The sequence below is a fragment of the Papaver somniferum genome, chromosome 10 (genome assembly GCF_003573695.1).
Source record: "Papaver somniferum cultivar HN1 chromosome 10, ASM357369v1, whole genome shotgun sequence".
NCBI classification, from domain to species: Eukaryota; Viridiplantae; Streptophyta; class Magnoliopsida; order Ranunculales; family Papaveraceae; genus Papaver; species Papaver somniferum.
Genome location: NC_039367.1, coordinates 131,259,856 through 131,280,210, shown reverse-complemented (window position 1 = coordinate 131,280,210; position 20,355 = coordinate 131,259,856). Strand labels below are relative to the sequence as shown.

Below are 20,355 nucleotides of genomic sequence, written 5' to 3'. Positions count from 1 at the left end.
GTCAAGCATGTATGATGACGATTGAAAATCTTATATATGCCAAATTTAGGCGACAATATATTCAGGAAAACTAATTTTGGGAGTTTTCTTTTTACGTATTTAGCTAATTTTGGAAGTTTCAGTTTTTATTTCTTGACATAAGTTCTTCGGTAACCATGTATGGATATACTTACGTTATATAGATTGGATCCGCAAGTTGAAATACACGGACTATCTTTGTTTTTAGGGGAATACTGGTGAATATTTAGCCCTAAACTTCTTTTTGTTGTCTCAAATTTGACAAAAACAAAACCTAGCCCTGATATTTTGTTCTTTTGATCAATTTGTTGTTTTTTCTACGGTATTTAGGTTTTATGTTTTGTTGAGAAGAACAATTATGAATAATTTGATATCCTGCTTCGATATTTAGCAAGATAATTTTTGTTTTCTTTTCTGTGGGATTATTTTTTCTTCCTGACGTTTGGGTTCTTTACGATTGTTAGTTTTTCGTCATAATTAGGTGATTATCTAACTCTATATTTGATTTTGATTCTGATTATAAGTTTCTGTTTTGGATTTTAAATTTATAGGGATTGCGTGAAACTAAGTGTATTTGATTAAAAATTTGATTTTTGTAATTTTAATTTCTATACCTTCAACAGTTTATGTTCGCAGAGATGAGTGCCTTCACTGAAATGAAAGTATTTACCTTTCCAGGATAACCTGATTTTACTGGGAGTTTGGTCAGTCAAGATTACTGGTACAATACGAGTATTCCTCCGAAATGGAGCTTATTTAATAAACTAGACTGTGCACTATTATTTTTTTGATTGATCATTTTTATACTATTATTTGTTTGTTTGATTAATTTCATAAACAATCTTTTGTTGCAGGTTGTGTGATCATTGTCCCGATAGGTAGGTGATCTTTGTTCTCTAATGCTTCTTTTTCCCTCCACTACCTTTTGTTGTTTTTCTGTTTTTGAATTTATTTGCTTTTGATTTTATACTTTTTTGGGTTTTGATTTTGCAGATGCCATGTATGGGTTCTTACGTTAATTTTCTTGTTGAAAATTAACTGTTGGATTAACGGGAACAAAATTTTGAGAAGAATATTTTCGGATATATTCGAGAGATAATGTAAATAAAGTAAATGGCTGAAGAAGCTAACTCTTTTCGGTGATTTCCCCATCCAAACTTAAGGTTATATTCGTTTTGAGGTGTACTACTCTTGCACATTTAAGATTAAAAAGAGCCGATTTTCCCATTTCTGTATTTGGAGCTCAAAAAACCATGATATGCACTTACTTGCATGTGCTTCTCTATCTCAAGAATCTCTAAGTCTCTCCATTGTTTATCAGTGTAGCATTAATATCCTTGGACAATGGTTATCTTGAAAGTGAAGTTGTTTCTTTTTTGAAGGGTTCCTCTTCGTTTTCCTTCTGTCTATTTCAAGGATTTAAGATTTTTGTTTGGATATTTAATTATTATTATTTTTTTTCATTGTTTAGTTGTTGATTTAGGTTTTCTTTTTGATACAGTCGAGAGAGTAATTTTAAGATCGAAATTTGATTCATGTCCTTATTTTTAATGATTGTGTAGGCAGTAGGTGAGAAGAGAGTAAGTCGAAGACTGTGGTTTACGAAGTATTGACAATGATTGACTATATTGTAATTCGTAAGTTTAAACTGATAATGATTTTGGGGTACTCTGGTTACGAAGTATTGACAATGATTGACTATGTTGTCTTTTGGCTGCAATCCTGAAAAAGATAATTTCGGAAAAATAAAAATAGGCGAGCAACTTAGAGTTCTTTAGTTGGTCATGAGGTAATACCTAAATAACAGATATTTTTCAGATGCTCCTTCTCATGGTTAATATTTTAAGATCCATGTTATTGCTACTTTTATACTTATACTGACTACAATATGTTTCTCTTTCGAAGCAGGTGAATGACACTGTGGGAACATTAGATGTTGTATCAACAATGATAATTGGAACTCTATGCGGGGTGAACAGATGCAACGATCAAGTCTCAAGGACTACTTACAAATTCAGGAGGCATGGTATCTTATTTGCGAGCTTATGAGCAGTGAGATATATATGTCAGTCTACTTTCTTATAGAATATGAGATAATTTGCAGAGCCCTAACCCATATGATCAGGTAAGAAGATTTACTTAATCAATTTATGCACATGGTGGAAGTTTGTTATATGAGTCCTTCGTTGGAGTACTCAATTTCATATATGAACAAGTTGTGTTTGAATTGTTGAATGACATCCATGTTGTTTCCTGTATATGCTTCACCCAAAATTATATATTCGTGTCATCGACCCAAATAAATGCATTTTGATTTGTATAATAGGATACAAGTAAATTTCTTGATGTTTGCAGCCGTGCATTTGACTATCACAATTCTTATTTGTATCCTACTAGCCCTTAACCCGTGACGTAACGGCACGGGCCTTGATGTTGGTTCATTTTTAATATCGTATTAAATGTGTCCCGAATACTTATTAACTTCTTCTGGTCTGATGTATGTTAAATCTGGCTTGGTCATAGATATTGTAGGGATATCCCCTGTTTTGTTTTCTCTGTTCTATCGGGTAAACAACTAATGTTGTTAACACACTCCATTAAGTCAGAAATATTTTCCAAAATTATACGCGTTGTCGCCATATAAAATTCAGAAAAGTGTATACTACAAATAATTTTAATGGGAGTTTGTACGCGTTTAATATCTTAAATTGAGAAAATGAATTCTCCTCCATGATTCTTTATTTCCTTCCCCATTTCCGGTTTAAAAAATATGTACGTAATCTGTACTTTGTCGGACCTTTTTTTTACTTATTGGGATATATGTTATTGAAATTTTACTTCTGGAAACATATCTCTTGATTTGTTGGACCATATATATATATATACTCTTATGTTGTGAAGTCTCTTTGGAAGATAAGTCACCTCTAGAATTGTTAGCCTCTTTGGCAGCCGTTTTCCTTAACTATTGCATGGCTTTTTATGGTCGAGGAGTATGCGGCTTAATCGCAATATGTATTTTTTTTTTAGAGAAAGAAATTTCAAAACCGACTAATATGTAATTGGAGAGGAAAGATCGAAGTTCACTTATTGTCATGCATCTTTCAATGATCGAGTACATCTTTTTTGTTACCGAGCTGATTTGTAAGAACATATACTACCTTGCAAAGTCGCTCTTACACCTGACGATAGGTGCCATTGTCGCCTCTAGAATCGTCAACCTCTTTGGTAGGCGTATGGCATAACAATCTTCTGTCTTTTCAATGTGGAGCAGTCTGGTAACTGATGTGATGTCAAAGTTGTTGTAGATAATGATAAAAGGGTTGTTTTAATACTTGTGAAGTCAATGAATTTTAGACTTAATAAAAATTTAAAAACAAACAAAACTTATTACAAAATTGACTTCAAGATAATAGAAAACAACCAAGACACTGATTTCACTATTACACATGAATAAATTATGGTAAACAATCCAAAACTCTAATTATCTTTTAAGACTCTTATTTCTTAATTCACAAATAATCTGGAAAATTCTCAAAAATTAATTGTATCCCTAAGCATAGATTATCTAAACAAAGCATAACCTATCTAATTGAATCACAACTAATGAAGAAATTTTTTGCAAACAATTAAAAACTCCGCAAAAGCAGTGATTGAGTGAATTATAAATTATAAATTAGAGGAAATAAATGATTACCAATTATTCATGCGTAAATAGCTTCCTCATTGCCTTGGTTGTGGGAGAAACTAGCCTCTCATCATGTTGGAAACACTCTCAAAAGTTGATTTCATTTATGCTCAAAGATGGGCTTACAAATGATGAAAAGGGAGAAATAATTCAAAACCGGGTTTGTAACAACTATATTTGTTACAAACCAGAGAACTACGGCCCTCGGCTATCACTGTAGCAAAATAAGACTGTTGCCGCTGTGTCGCAAAAACTGTAGCAAAATAAGACTGTTATCGCTGTGTCGCAAAATAAGACTGCTCAGTGTGGGTCTTATGTTCTTCGTGTTCTTGGTGCAGCAGCAGCAATGGAGGTTTCTGAAACTCTGATTTTTCGTTTCTGTTGTGTTCTCTCTCTCCCAAACTCTCCTCTATGTAGCTCTCTATTTTCTTCCCCAACTCTCCATCCTCTCTCCAAGACATCCCAGAACCCTTTATATACCCGCATCACCAGAAAATCTTCGTCATAATTCCCAATAATCTTCTTTTATTTCTCGGGAATATTTTCCTTCTTTATCTATTTTTTAGCCAACCACGGGTGTAATTCATCTCTGCACGCGTTATTCTTCAGCTCAACGAATACAACACAGTTCAACTAGATGTGTATACGTCTCAGATAACGTTGAACTTGCAGCAGCCACATTAAAACTTTCCGAGAATAATTCGACCTCTGTTTTGCCGAGTGTATATCCTTTTCTTTTTTCACACGCGTCTTCTGAGCTGGACTTGCAACAGCCACATTAAAACTTTCCGAGAATAATTCGACCTCTGTTTTGCCGAGTGTATATCCTTTTCTTTTTTCACACACGTCTTCTGAGCTGGCTAAGTCCAAAATATTTCGCAAGATCGAATCGAATCAAACAAGATACACAATGTCCAAATCTCCACGCAACTGCCAACTATACTTCAAAACCAAAACCCGAGAAATAACTCTCTCCCTGTTTCACCCAACACCGGATTATCCAACCCAAGTTTGTTGATTTGAAGGCCTATACCATCCCTGTTAAGCCCAAAAAGGTCCACTGAAACCAATTACGACGATTGAATCTCCTCCAAAACCTCCAAAAATCCGAACCCTAATTCTGGTCGATGAGAAGCAATTTTCCCGCCACTTTTGAATTTTAAATTACAGAAGATGACCTCCCCCTAATCATGTATGGGTGTCCCTTTAGTACTTGCCTAATGGGGTGTAAACAGTAAAGAATGTGCCCCTTATCCAGAACTGAGAGTCCGAATAACATGTGCCCTCCGGAGGGTGCCTATATCAACTTTTCGAGCCGAATTTTCCAAAAGTGCCTACAAACACATAAAACACCAAAATTAGTCCAAAATCGAGTGCCAACAATATATAGTATTAAGATCAAATTAGACACAAAAATGTGTCTATCAGTGACCAATTGGTGCGGTCTTGCTTAATTTATACTACCTCCGGTATTTCTGTACACTCAGAAAAACAAATTAAAAATAACTTGATCTGCCAGCGTTCATGATGGTTATCGTAATGGCATTGTTTGACTTTTTATGACGTTTGTGATTACCAATTAAAAGCACACCTAGCTGCAGGGGGTGGCAACAGTGGTATCAAGTGATTTTGTTGTGGTGGCGTATGACGGCCCGAATTTTCATACTTCTAGCCGACACAGATTCGACCTTGTGGGTCGGGTCCCATCCAGCTAGCAAATCCAAGTTTGGACCGTCACTCGTGTAAGACCAGATTTTTTGTTTTAAAAGATTTCAATAATTCAAGCTCAATTAAATCTACTAAATGAAATGTATTCTTACTTTTAAAATTACAAAACTTTCAAATAATAATTACAAAATCAAAAGTATCAAATTAAATTAAATTTCGCGATACCCAAATCCTTATGATATATAATAATTTCTTATCAGGTAGTCTTTATTCGTTCTATGTGGAAAGGGAGGAAAAGGGGTAATCAACCACAGCCCAGTAGGAAGTTTCCAAAAATAATAAAGTGCATCGAAAAACAAACAAATGCAAAAGATACAATGATTAAAACCATGCACGAAAATTCACAACACTTTTTACACCATTCTCAACCACAAATACTTAACCTTTTCTTGCTCAAAATCCTTAATGAAGATACAAATTTATTAATTTAATTAAGAGAAAATTTGTAATGAAAAGGATTAATAAATTATTAATTATGAGAAATTAGTGAAAAAAATTATTATGAGGGTAATGGCGAACGGTATAAAGACTTTAAAACAAAAAAAAAACTCTATAAATCCTATGAATTTTAATTGAGTTACTAAAAACACAAATGATTTATATGAATCCCAGAATTTGTAATCTCATGGGGTTATAAATTCTGCAAACAAACCCATCATAAAGTTCATTATACATCTCTGAAACAAAACATCTGCAAAATCTTTGAAAACTAACACCCACGAAAATATATTGTATTTCACCATGTTGATTAGATGCGGAGTCGTCTGAGTTTTTCCATGAAAAACACGAGAATATAATTACGATCTATTCACATAATATACCACATGATAGCTGGGGAATCAAATTTCAAAGATCTCTATACAGGCTTGAACGCGAATCCAATTTTTTCTTTGCCATAAGTTACAATAGTTGCCAATTAATATTACATTTATACATTTGTAGATGTTAGTGAAGAAGTCCTTTTTTTTTCTTTGGTTAGCTTAGTGATTAACATTATCGTTAAAAGAATCTCAACCCCAAATTTGTGAAAAGCGATGAGTATTGGTCTTTTGGAATGAACCAATCACAACTCCAAAATAAATGTGGTCTAATGTAAACAAAAGGAGAATAAGAAGGCAAAATAAGGACATCCGAAATGATTAACGTTTTTTTTCCTAATATTGCAACATAAAATGCTCATAAAAAAAATGAGAAGGTTTTATATCGGAATGATACACATTTTTTATGTTTCTTTTACTAGTTCATAATTTTTTCTTTTGCTATTGCTTTTTCATTTTCTCAAAGTCGAAATTGATGTGGTTTTGTTCTATGATAGAATCGTTAAGTATTTCGATAATCCATGATCTAATATTTTGATATTAGGTGATCTTTATTTGTGCATGATGAATAGTCGAGTTTTGAATCTTTTATTGTTATATAGGTGCTTACATTATTTGACTGTTTGTGTTGCGGTTGTCGGTTGTTTCGTAAGTACTCCATAAACGTTGTTCTCTTTTATTTTTTTGCTGGCAATTAAAGTTCTTTGATTAGGCGTTTTTTATTTTGTTGTGGGGAAGCATTCATTATTCTATATTATGTACTTGTTCTCTCTTTTGTAGTCTTATTGGCGATCAAGTTAGAGTAGCCATTATTGAGCGCTATATTTGAAAAGAATAATAAACTGGCCGGTTTTTCTCTTTTTCCCCTTTTCACATGGCCTTAATATTTTGATTTTAGTCTTCAAAGTTGTATTTTGTTTTTTAGAACTTCTAATAAGGATTAGCGTTTCTTTTACAACCAAGGGATTCAGGCTAATATCATGAGTTCACGTATAGTGAGATAAAAATAAATATAAAAACAAGAATATATTATTTCTAATATTATCCATGCATGTTAGTGTTCATGCTTCAAAATTCTTTGGTAGTTAACTTAAAATTTCGTTCGCTTCAGCGTTTGTAAGTTTTTTTAAATTATAGCATAGTTCATTATTCAATATTTACTATCATTAAAAATAATAATCAAATTAATTAAAAGAATTAAAAACGCTTTAATGCATCTAAAGTGTGGGTGCGGGCGTAGCCCCGGCAAACCAAATCAGCAATTTGCACCGGACCCGATGCATAACACGGGTTACATCCTAGGTTGGTAATTGACCAAACAACGATGTTTGAAAATCTATTCCAACTTGGCTACCATTCAAACAAAATTTTATGCTACAATAATATATAAAACATTTAGTTGATGCTTTTAGTTGCTATTGTCAAAGGTGTACGTAATAGACTTATTTAGAATTCATATTTTCATAGTGCGCAAATCATTTTAAACATTTTAATTATTAAAAAAATAGTTTGAGGCATCAGACTTTTATATCCATTCAAAATAGTCGAACTAATCAAATTTTTTTTTGAAGATGTTTAAATACGTTTGAGAAACGGGCTCGGGGCGAAGCCCGCCACACTAACAATTCCCTCAAGTCCCGGTGCGTAGCACGGGTTACATACTAGAATGGAAAAAATTGCTGAGCAGAAGTCTTGGCTTTGTTATCTCAGTATATAAGTTCTGGATAAACCCTAGCCCTAATGTTTTCTCTGTTTTTTTTTATCTTTCCTTTTCTTTGTCGCCTTCGACTTTTTTATCTAATCAACTGGAAGTTTAATTTTGGTGCACAATTTCGTTTTGATTTGTTACTGTTGTATTGATATTTAGGTGGGCGTTTGAAGAATATGTAAACGAGCAATAATGATGAATCTAATTATCACAACTCCCATCCTCGACAAGGTAATGATTATTGTTTTTTTTGCGTATCTCTTTTGTTTAGTTTTTTTTCCCCTTCCTTCCTGTTTTTCTGATTCTTCGGTTACTGATACAATTTGTCACACTGCCATGTCTCAACCATTTGCTTTGCGACTATTTATATATGTACGATAGAATAATACACTTGGATAAAATGTCACTTGGGGTTAACGAAAAAATGTGTCGTTGGAAGAAACATAAAGTATATCGTATTGTTGTAGTCTTACTAATCATAACTCCATTATTCTTTTAATTGATGATGGTTTTTTCCCTATATCAGAGCAACAAATACAAATGGATGCCAAAGTGGATTGGTTTTGGAAAATGATAGATTAACCAATACTTCAATCCAATTGAGAGCCATTCTGCATTCACCTCTCAAGTATTAGGACCGATGGTAGTGAAAGGTCATGACTTTATTTGTGCAAAATTGTAGAAAATGGATCCTTTTATGCTTTTACCAAAACTCTGCTGTTAGCGGTTGATTATATTAGTTCATGAAAAAAGGTTATTAGAAGTCCGTCCACTCACACCAAATAAAGCATCTAGCTGCAAGAACTCCTGCAAAAGAAGAAAGGCAGAAAATGAAGTAAAAGACCTCCAATGCAGGGGCTTGAACTGGTGGTGAATATGAGGTTTGTTAACTGATGATGTTGAGCCAGTAGAAGGTATTTGCAAATTAAGCAAATGATTTGGTAATGAATCTTTAGTTTTGCTTAACAAAGAGCTTCATCATTTTATAGATTAATTTATATATAGTAGTAGTCTGGCAGTATTTTGCCCGGTAGAACTAATAAGACTAGGGCCATTAAGATGATGTCAATTGTAAACATTTCATAATTCAGTCTTCTTATATGTACATTAAGATTAGTTACAGAAAAAGGCGTGGCCAAGGATGAGAACTCCTAATTTTTTAAGAAAGATAGATACCCAACAGAGTGGTCATTCGACATTTCTTAGCTCGAGTCTTCTGTATAATTGAGTCTCCTTATTAGTACATTTAGATTTGTTACAGAAACATACCCAAGGATGATAATTCTAAATTTGTTAGTCATATAGCATTTGTTAACTCAGATCTTGAGAACTCTAAATTCTGCCTTTGATATTTCCATTTCCATTTACATAATTTAGTTTCTTCTTTAGTCTTCTACATAATTCAGTCTTCTCATTTAGTCATTTTATTTGTACATTTAAGATTATGCTACAGAAAAAGACAGGGCCAAGGATGACAACTCTAAATTTAGTCGTTTTATTTTTCGGGAGAGGTTTATTTTAAACATAAAGAGAAATTTAAATGAAAGCTATATGATAAGTGCATATTTCACATATAATTGGTGTCAATTTCATACTAGTATTTGTTGGGTTTCTTGCAGATTATTGTATGTTACACTTATTTTCTTTTATTTGTGTTTTATTAGGTGAATCATCCAAAAAAGAAGTGAATTTGTGCTTAATTGTGCAATAAAAGAAGCTACCTATAAATAAAGAAGGGCCAAAGACCAAATGGAACTCGTTCAACTACAAGATTTCTACTTACTCTGAGTTCGTACGAAGAAGATACAAGCAAAATAAGGTGTGACCGACCGAAGAGACAAGCCCTGACTTGTCTCAGTTGCAGCTTTTGAAAGTGAGGATCTGGTGTAACAAGTATCATCAAATTGAATGTGTAACCAGCATCAGAAGAAGATATGTTGCTACACCAGGGTCCCGTTGAAGATTGAGCCAATCTTGGACTGTGCTGCGTCTATTAAAATTACTCATGAAACACCATAGCAGCACCTTTTGGTCTCACCCACTGATTTTGTTATCTCTTTCCCAAATACACGTCAGAAGAAAAAAGTGCTTTTGTGGCAGAAGATATACGTCCATACTACGTGGAAAAATTCTATTTGACGGCCATCTCTTTTTATCTGTGTAGTTTGCATGCGAAAGAAGAGAGACAGGCGGCTGGGATTTCTAATCTTTTCCACTACGGGTTTTGCGGAATGAGCAGAGGATGGCAGAAGCATAAAGGTTTGGAAGAAGAAAACCATGAGAGCCATGAGAGAGAAACAGTCGTACAGCAATAGCCATGAATATGCAATCTCAAATAACATCAAATATACACAAAGTAACCAGAACCCAATCATCCCACAATCATTCAATAACAATCTAGATGAATCCTTAATATCAACTTCCAATAAATTATCATGATTACAAAGCACAAACAACACCCAGATCTCTTACATACTTTCGAAAATAAAAATTCTAAACACCAAACTATTCAAACTCAATCTTAATATAAACAAGCAAAAGCAAGTCTCCCTCAATCAAACTTTATCATCCAAGAAAATCAAAGTTAAATTCAAACACCCTCCTCACCAATTACGCTTTCGCTTAATGCCTCTTCCCTTGACATTTTTCTCCTTCGTTTTCATGGAGCACAGAAATTTCTTGGAGTCTGGAGAATTGTCGGTAATATATGTAGGCCATGGAATTGGTATTACATCTCCTCCTGGACGCATACCAAAGTCTATCTCCTCTGCAGGAACTCATGTTTTGAAGAATGGTATCGTGTATTGGGGTTTATCTCTATCTCTAAATCCCGTCTTTCTTCTTTTCGAAATTTTGTTCTCTCCCTTTTATCTCTACTTGTTTGGTTTTAGGCTTCACTGGTTTTTTATAGAATTTAAAGTCTGCAGAATTTTAATCGTCTCATCTTCTCAAATTGGTTTTAATGTCATACTAATTTCTTTGAAGTTTCAATTATCTAAAATCTTTGAATTCGTTGAACCTTCCCTGTTTTTGAATAATTTTTCGCATCCTTATTTGTTGGTTGAGTTTCCTTTGATTTCAGGTTCTCTGCCGGATGCTCCATGCACCATACAACACCGGAAAACTGTGCATTTGGACCTTGGGAGATGGACAAGCTTCGGTCACTTTCATTCTGATCCAATACCTGTCTCATCCATCGTCACCTTATCTCTACCTAGAAAAAATCCAAACTCTTTACTTGGTACCCAAGAAGCTAACAATTTGGCAGTCCTGCTGTGTTTGACCCAACAACCTCAAAGTAATACTACAAACAACATTAATACCAACCTGCTGATTCTGCAAAGTGTTTATGTCCTTTTGCCCACCATCTCTATGCTGATAAGACAAACAAATTACAGAAATTTCTCAGCATGCATGAAGCTAAGAGAGAATCTTTGTACTTGCTCCTGCATTAATCACATGGCTGGAGCTCCTATCACTATCCACCACACACTCCTTCTACATCCCACTACAAAAATCAATACTCTCTCTGGACTAGTTTCAAACCTATACAGATCTACTCAGTCAACTTTATAGAAACTATTATCTCTTCAAACTCATTCAAGAAACTATTGAGTAATAATTTTCTCATCTCCTGGTTTATTGTTCAATGGCACATACAACTGAAGAATCTTTTGTGGATGAAATTACTGAAGCTATGCAAGCAAGCCAAATTCTCCATGATCCTTTAAGGCATGTTGTGATTCTTAATAGAGACTCCTTGAAACCTGAACCTATTCAGGATGATAAGTTCTGTGCAGTTGGAAAGCTTCATAGTAATCTTCTTGTAAATCATCAAGAAGCCCAATCTTATGCTAGAAAATGGTGGAACCTTAAGAAAGACATCCTTGTCACCCCATTTCTTAAAAGAAAGAACCACTTCCATTTCCGTTTTCATCACCCAACTGATATTCTCTCTGTCAACTACCCAAAACCTTGGGTGATCCATGATTTTATGTTGTCTATAATTCAGATCCCCTTCGAAGGTGTTCAAAAAATACAAGAAGAAGAATATGATAGAGCTATGATAAGCATCACCTTGAAAAGAGTTCCTAACAACTATATAACCTATAGTGCTCTGGAAGAAATAACCAGGCCTGCAGGAAAGTTTTTATTGTTCAAAGATCCGTATGGTAGAGATTTTTATGAAAAGAATGTTGAAGTTATGGTAGAAATCAAAGTTGATCACCTCCTTCTTTATGGTACTCACTGCATGGTTGATGGAGTTAAAACATGGATCGAGTTTTCTTATTTCCTTCATCCTTTCAAGTTATGTCAATCATGTAGAACCCTTGATCATTCAAGAAACAGCTGTACTCCAAAAAGAAGAGAATTACTTGCTGCAAGACTAGCTTTAAGCACGAAGAAATTGGTAAACCCGGCATTCAATCATCAAATTACTGTGAGAAGTGAAGCTTCTAACTCTGGCTCGATGTCTTACCCTACTGTTGAAGCATCTCAGAACTCCTTTGCAGCCCTTGCCTCTTCATCAAAGAGCTCTCAAGGTAATTCAGACTATGTTGCACATTCTCAAGAGAAGATTATGATGGTTACTCCTCAAATAGTTGAAGGCCTTGAAAATGGAGGAAATACGAGTCTTCAGACTATTCCTTTGGCACAGGTATCCAACCAGTTCCTTGTTACTGCAAACAACAAAACTGTGAAGTTACAAACACAGAAACTATAGGATTATTCTTCCAATCCTTTCAAAGCTAGGCCCATCAACAATATCATTTCTGATGTACTCCCTAAAACTAATCAAGAGTACCCACCGGGTTTTGGCCCACACCCACATTTCTCTACCCCCATCACCCACCAAAATCTCTCAGCCCCTTCTAATCCTAAAAAATGGACCCGAAACAAAACTAAGAAATCTGATATCTCTCATCAACCTTCTCTTTCTGAGTTCCATGGAAATCGGCTTGGTATTAAGAAAAGAAAAGACAATCATGGTCAGTTCTCTTCTCAGGGGACTCTAAAAAAATGCACAATTTCAACCCCGAAACTCATCCAACCTCAAAACCCTAGCTTTTGATCTCCTTATCAAACCAATTATAATGATTCTTCCAATCTAAATTTTCGATTACGATCCTCAGAAAAACCCCTTTCGCTGGCAGTAGCAAAAACTTCACCAAAACCCAAAAGGCAAGCAAAACTAGTAAGGTGAAGGTTCTAGTCAGAGGGAAAAGAGCAAAGGTAGCAAACGGGGAGCAATCTTCCCATTCAAATCTTTTGGAAGCCAAGAATAACCAGGTTAGTCTCAAAACTACTCCTTTTATTGCTAAAACTGTCTACTCTAGTCTCAATTTAATTGTCCATGATAACTTAGATTCTGCTAGCTGATATACTCTAAAATTTTTGTGTTTCTCTTATCCTTCTGTCTCTTATTTTTGGCAATTTGTTAAGATTCTAGCTTGGAATTGCCAAGGTCTAGGTCCTAAGAACACTGGACAACAACTAGAAAAACTTGTCTTCTCTCAAAAACCTGACATTCTATTTCTTTCTGAAACAAAAAATTTAAAACCTTTTGTAGAAAAAACTTTAAAAAAATCTATGTTTTACAAGTTGGTTTGTAAAGATTCTATTGGTAATGCTGGAGGTTTAGTTGTTGCTTGGGATAAGTCCACTAAACTTAGAGTTCTTCACATTGACAATAATCAAGTTAACTGTTGTATTTGGGATGAGAACACTAAATCTGAATGGCTCCTCACATGTATGTATGGTAGTCCTTACAAGGACAGTAGAAAAGATGAATCTTGAGAATTAGTAAACCAAATGGGTGAATCCATGAGTATGCCTTGGTTAGTACTAGGTGACCTTAATGTTATTCTTCATAAGGATGAAAAAAGAGGGGGTAACCCTGCTAATGGTGCTTCCATTAGGAAATTTTCTGCCATGTTCAATAATTTGGGCCTTAAAGACTTAGGATTTATTGGTTTCCCCTTTACTTGGTCTAATTACCAGGATGGTGATTGCCATATAGAAGAAAGACTTGATAGAGGAATCGCAAATGGGAAATGGATTACACAATTCCCAAATGCTAGCCTTAGACATTTAAATCACTCAGGGTCTGACCACTCTGTTGTGATTTTAGACACGTCCATTCCCTGTCAGAATGGCTCTAAGCCATTCAAATTTTTTGGTTTGTACCAAGAAGAGCAAAAGTGTAGAGACATTATTAAGTCTTCATGGGAAAAAAATTATAGTGGTTCTAAAGCGTTTGTTCTGGTTATTAGACTTTCCAATGTATTATTCTGTGGAAGAAATTTTAATTTGGAAAAATAAAACACAACTTATCCCTCTTAAATAGAAACCTTGATACTATCATGGAAAACCCCAATGTTAGACTTAATGATCACAACCTTCTTTCTACTAAATCTGAAATACAAAAGCTCAATGATTATGAAGAAGAATTCTGCAAAATAAAAGGTAGAGATAACACCATAAAGCTAGGTGATAGGAATACACATTACTTTCATCAAAATGCCATCATAACACAAAGAAGAAACAATATACAGGGTCTGTATGTTTATGGGTGAAAACCGTTTCTGCGGTTTTTTGGTAAATGTGGGTGTGTGGATGAGAAACGAATCTAAACCCTAAACAAATGCACTGCACGGGAGTGCTTTTGATTCAAGAAATCAATCTGTACAACTCTAGCCTAAACCAAGAAATGGCCGTTCCAGACTTGCTTCGGTCACAAAGTGAAGGAGATGGGGTTGATCTTAGGAAGGGAAGCGAAGAAGGTGTTGAGATTGTGAAGGTGTTGACTGTGTATGACTTGTATCAGAAAGCTGAACTGGCTTGCAGAATGTAAGATATCAGTTCTGGTGTTTGGATACGGTTGTATCAACACTTGGTTTCTGTCTTCTTGTTCTGTCTTGAAAATATGGAAGAGAACCTATTTATACAAGTCATTGAGCCTAATCCACGTCTCTCATGGGAAGTGGAGAAAGTGGAGGGATGGAGTAATGGAGTTGCGTGTGTTAGTGTCACACGATCAGTCTTGCCCACTTCTCCCATCATCACTAACGGTCCATGTCTTCCTGACACGTTCTTATGATGGCGCATTGTGCGCTGCATGCTGTAGACCGTCAGACCAATACCCCAGTAAGTATCTCCCAGTTTGTGACATGTTTGATGTCTCGAATGTGTGGATCGTGGGATACACAAAAAGTAGCATGTGATGCTAGATTAAATAACTAAGTTATTTAGGAAGTCGATACTTGTGAAGTATCGTGTGTATTCTATGCTTGTAATGCATCGAATATATTCAGCATGTATGAAGCATCGTTGTTTTGAGGCTTAACGGAGTAAGTCACGAATTAAGCGTCTTAAAATAGCATCACGTCCAGCCATCTTCGAGTGATCGTTTGGAGGCTGTACAGGTAAGCCCTGACTTGGCCGATCACTCTGTGTGGAAGAGTGGTGGACGGTGATCGTGGTGATGCCTGACTGGTCGCCTAACTCTTGTCTTAGGCTGTCCGTCCAAGCAGGCGAAGTTGGACGGACGAGATGACTTGCGACCCACATCTGCGACCGTCGGATTAGGGTTTAGGAGGTGCGCAAGTACCCCTTTTCAGCTTGGTCGAATCCAAGCATGGGAGAGGCTTTTGGAAAAATCGATCGGGCATGCGTGTAGACGGCTTGCCAGCGTTCGTGTATGTACCTCACTGTCCCATGGAGATGTGATCTAAGCCACTCAATTTGTCCGGCGAAGATGAGTGGTCGAGATCGTTTTGCGATTGGGACTGCACGACCATACCTAGTTTGGGCGCACGAATCGAGGCACCTAGTCATGGTCGGCCTTGGCCGGTTGGTCACACATGTAGACGGGACCACGATGATTGTGTTGACATGTTCTGGGCCCTTTGAATCTACATCTACACCCTCCATCTATGCCCGCGAAGATGGATGGTTGAAACTGATTTGCGACACATGTGATGTGCCGCCAAACCCTAATTAGGGTTTCACGTCCACGCTACTTTGGCTGGACGAATTAGCAAGCCACGCTCCTCTTTTGGGGAGGCCGACCATGTGGGGCCCACATTGGGCCGGTGATGAACACGTCAATACCTGCCTGACGGCTATGGGTCGAACTAAGCCATCCAATCATGCCGGTAAAGTTGGATGGTCGTGACCAATTTGAGACCTTTAATGGAATTTCCTGCGACCCTTTAAGCTTTCACGCCGGTCCAACTTCGGGCAACCGTACATGGTTCCATGGCTAGGTCAGGGGAGGATGGATTATGCAGGCGTGAAGGGGGCACGCCGGTGTGCAGGAAAAGTTTTGTCCAACCGGTCAAGGGATAATCCATGCCGTCCAATCATGCTGGTGAAGTTGGACGGTCGTGATGAATTTGGGACTGCCGCAGGCGGTCTTGTGCGCACAAGCTTTTCCAAGCTGCTCCACACCAGCCCAACCATCCCATTCTAGGCTAGTGTTCGGTGACCGTTTGGGAGGCGTGGTATGTATTCGACCGACCAGGGCATAAATGGGCCCGCTGGTGGTTATTAAGGTGGTAGCCTGCTCCTGCTGAGGATCGTCTAAGCTGGTTAAATCATGCGGCCAACTTACGTGGTCGTGATTGTTTCTGAGACTGATATGGACAGTCCAGATTCAAATATGCTCAATCGGGCTAGTATAACACACCGAGAGATGTAGCTTGTACGGGTATTTCGTGTATGCTTCATTATTAACACTTGGAGATTCGTGTTACTCTGCTGAGAGCAACATTCAGTCGTCATGCCGCACTAATATGAGAGTTTTGCAGGAAATACAAGGATAAGCATGCATTAATAATGCTATAAATCCACAGCGTACATGGGATTGTTTCCACATGCTCAATTTTAGGTAAATTAGCGAAGTGAAGAAGTATTCATCATTTTATCAGTGGCTTTATCCTTTGCAGGATGTCAGCGCATAAATTTGGTTTCACAATTTAAGACAATGAAGCAGCCTACATGTTATACCTGCAAGTGCACAGGGTCAGTTGTATCTTGTGTGCAAGAACAGGGTCATTCCACAGAGACTTGGTGTGTGTTGAGATCCTCCTAAGCTAATTCTCTAACAGTAACAGTGGTGCAAAACAGCAAGGTAGCTAAACAGGACAGTGAGTAAAAGAGTAATATAGTGACAAAGACAGTGGTGAGCAAGAGCAACAATAATAACTTAAAAGTAACTGAGACAGAGGCAATAAGTGACAGTGGCAGTGAGCCAAAGAAGCAAATGCAATGAATAACAGTGAGCAATGAGCAGTGAGTTCTCTAAGTAAAACAGTGACAAAGAAGTAAAACACTAAGGTCTTGAATCCATCTTATACCTAGCTAGATAGTAGCAATTCTAGTTCATACTCTTGTCCCTAATGGAAAAAGGGGAAGGTTCATGCCTTCCTTAGTCCAGGGTATGCATTTGTGGAAAGTTAATGAGCTAAGTTACTCAATCACCCCTAGCATTGAGTGTCTGTTTAAGGCACACTCAATCACAGGTGATATTACATACTAAGTTCATCACTTCCCTAGGCAACTGATCACTACAAGAATTCCTTCCTAATATTTCACCACCTAACAGGAATTAAATTTCATCTCAACCTTAGCATCAGTGATTTAGAACATACTTAACATGAAGATACAGATAAACATGGAATTAAACTAAACATGAGATTAAATTGAAACTGAACATGAACTTAACCCAATTAGGGGGTTTCTCGGATGACCCAAGAACAAGTTTTTCATTCTCTACAGCTTCCCTTTTATAGCTTACAACAAAATCCCTAATTTCACAAGACCCTAAATTTGCAAACCCTAACTTTTGGGGAAAATCAAATTCGACATACCCATGTGTGAATTCTGCTCGACCCATGCTTTGGGTATGTCCCCTCTGCTCTTCTGAAGCTTTTCCTGCCCTCAATTTTGTCTTCTCCTCGCTGTTGGTGAAACCCTAGCTCGAGCTTTCTTGTCAAACCCACACCTAGGGTTCAGAGATGTGAATTTGGAAAGAAGTCTAGGCTAGGGAGAGATGTCGTGGTGTTGTCGGGTAGTTGTGGTGGTGGTGTGGTTCGAGAAGAAGGTGTAGCTGGTGGAGGTGATGGAGTTGCAGAACTGTGGAGTTTTTGGGGAAGATGAGAAGAAGAACCCGATGGAGAAAAGGGTGTGTTTGGTTGAGGGTATAGGTTTCTGATGCTAGGGTGTGAGGCGGATGTATCAAAGGTTGATGCTCGGCGAAGCTAAAGTGTAGGATGAAAAGGTGATGGAATGATCCAACGACGCGATAGAAGCGACCGTTGGATGATGAGATACAACAAAACTGACGGCTTCAGATGGAGTTAGGTACTATAGTGTTTGACGGGAGCTTCGGATTTTGATGCACAATGATGAGGCGACCGTTGGATGACAAGATGGATCCAATCTGACGGCTCTCATGGAAATGGGTATGGATAATGGAAATGGATTTGGGTAAGGGTTTTGGGCCTTGGGTATGCCAAGCCCATATCTTCTTTAAGAACAATTCTTCCTCTTCAAGCCCACTTCTCGTTGATCCAGCTCTTGCAAACATCATTCTTCGCTTCCTCCTAGCGAGAGTCTTTGCCGTTTCTTTGCTCTTTTTCGCTCCGTGAGTTAACCAGGCTTTATTTATTACCTAAAAATGCAAAATTAATTAAGAAAAGTATTTATTCTTGAAAACAACGAAAATACAGAATATGGGATAAAATGTAGAATTAATGCACAAAGGATGAGTTAAATGCCAAGAAAAATATATAGAAATATGCACTTTTTAGCACTCATCAAATACCCCCAAACCTGAATTTTACTTGTCCTCAAGTAAAACAAAACTAAGGAAATCCTACCTATACCACTGTCGCTGGTCTCTCGAATGCATTTAGCGTATGCACTAAGCCTTTTAAACCACTAAGTGTCCCTAGTGGACGAGTGAACAGGTTTGCTTAGAACGTACCTACAAAGTTCTAGGACAAAATATAAGCTCAGATTCCATCAAATGTGACATGTGCAAAACAGTTTAAGCTCACAGCAAAATGGAGATGTCAATCTAGCTATCTAAGGCACAATCCTAGCACTGATAACAAATAAAGACATGTGATAAGAGTGTAAAGTGTATCTACACATGTGTAAAGAAAGATCGGATGTTATGACTACTAATCACCAAGAGATAGTTTCTCAGGCTAAGAATCAAGGTCGAAATCTAGCTAGCTGTCCGGACTTTACGAGAATTGTGAATGAGTTGGAGGTATTTCACAATTACTCGCGTTGTACATCAATGGCATACACCCTTCCTTGCTTATTACAATAAAACACAAAAGATGACTCTTTACATGACTCTTATTTACATTGACTACTCTCTTTTATTTTTGGAACAAGAGAGGATGGAATTGATAAATACTTGATTTTTTTTTTATTTTTGATACATTTTTTTTTTTTTTTTTTGAAAAGGAAACACTTTTGATACATATACAAAAGGAAACAAAAGATTACATGACACTTTGCAAGAGGTAGCCCTTTTTGATGCACCCAGTTAAATTCGATGGTTGTCTTTCTTAATGTAACCTCCACCTTCTATCCCAACCAACCAAAGAACAAGCTAGTCAAGTTTCGTTCAGTATTCTAAAGTGATTGGCAATCGTGACTTCCTATCAAACACCTTGAAGATCGAGGCTATACATGTATTGGTAGATCGTGCGCGTGCAAATTTCTTATCACTATGTGAATTGTGCTAGAATCAGGGTGCCTAAATATCTAGACTAAGACTCCTAATAATTACATATTTGCACAAGAGTCAACATTTCAAGGTAAATGAGCTCCATTTTTATGTTTTTTTTTCAATTTTTTATTTTTTATTTTCATTTTTCATTTTTTTTTCAAAAAGAAGGAGTTCTTGTTTTCAATTATGGCATATTATCAAAGTATCTACTTTTCACCCCCAAACCTAAACTAAACATTGTCCTCAATGTTTCAAAATATGAACAAAATTATAATACAACATATGAAGAGGATCATGTTGAGTAGAGAAAAAGGAAAGAGAATACCCGATTTCGGCGAAAGCAATATTAGAACTCCGTTATTCAAGGCAAGAATCCAACATATGTCAGCCGAGATCATATTGGATTAGCAAAATATATACAAAAGGAACAAAAAGGTTTTTAAGAAATTTTATCTACTGGATTATATACAAAAATTCACCATACACTAGCAATCTAAAGAATTGAGGATCAACCCAAAAGACAAAGTGTAGAGGTTTCAACAGCTTCACACAATAATAATATGATAGGCATGCAAGTGAAGCTGTGAAACAAAATGAGCTACCCCCAAACCTGGATTTTTCAACGGATAAAATTTTGGAAACA

The 20,355-nt window shown here is 36.6% G+C and overlaps 1 protein-coding gene and 1 long non-coding RNA gene across 5 annotated transcripts; both read left to right on the top strand.

Annotated features, from left to right (window-relative positions):
- The first annotated feature begins 350 nt into the window (after positions 1–350).
- On the top strand, positions 351–2,258 carry LOC113317048. 3 transcript variants are annotated; one of them, XR_003343209.1, is made up of 6 exons: positions 351–499; positions 642–739; positions 873–896; positions 1,012–1,181; positions 1,581–1,807; positions 1,927–2,258. It is a non-coding gene; the product is annotated as an uncharacterized LOC113317048 (long non-coding RNA). The 3 variants fall into 3 exon arrangements; XR_003343210.1 differs by having other exon boundaries at positions 1,012–1,157; positions 1,581–2,258; XR_003343208.1 differs by having other exon boundaries at positions 1,581–2,258.
- An 8,035-nt stretch (positions 2,259–10,293) lies between these two features.
- LOC113317611 lies at positions 10,294–11,751 on the top strand. Of its 2 annotated transcripts, none has more exons than XM_026565768.1 (2): positions 10,294–10,751; positions 11,040–11,751. In XM_026565768.1, exons 1-2 carry the CDS (start codon positions 10,583–10,585, stop codon positions 11,531–11,533), a joined length of 663 nt encoding a protein of 220 aa, XP_026421553.1. In that variant the 5' UTR covers positions 10,294–10,582; the 3' UTR covers positions 11,534–11,751. The 2 variants fall into 2 exon arrangements, with proteins under 2 accessions (XP_026421553.1, XP_026421552.1); XM_026565767.1 differs by having other exon boundaries at positions 10,294–10,766.
- Positions 11,752–20,355: the final 8,604 nt, after the last annotated feature.

Excerpts from the sequence above, each read along its gene's own strand:
- LOC113317611 (XM_026565767.1), top strand. The coding sequence starts at position 10,583 with ATGCCTCTTCCCTTGACATTTTTCTCCTTCGTTTTCATGGAGCACAGA. Across the intron at positions 10,767-11,039 it reads GAATGGTATCGTGTATTGGG|GTTCTCTGCCGGATGCTCCA; the intron begins GTTTATCTCTAT and ends CTTTGATTTCAG.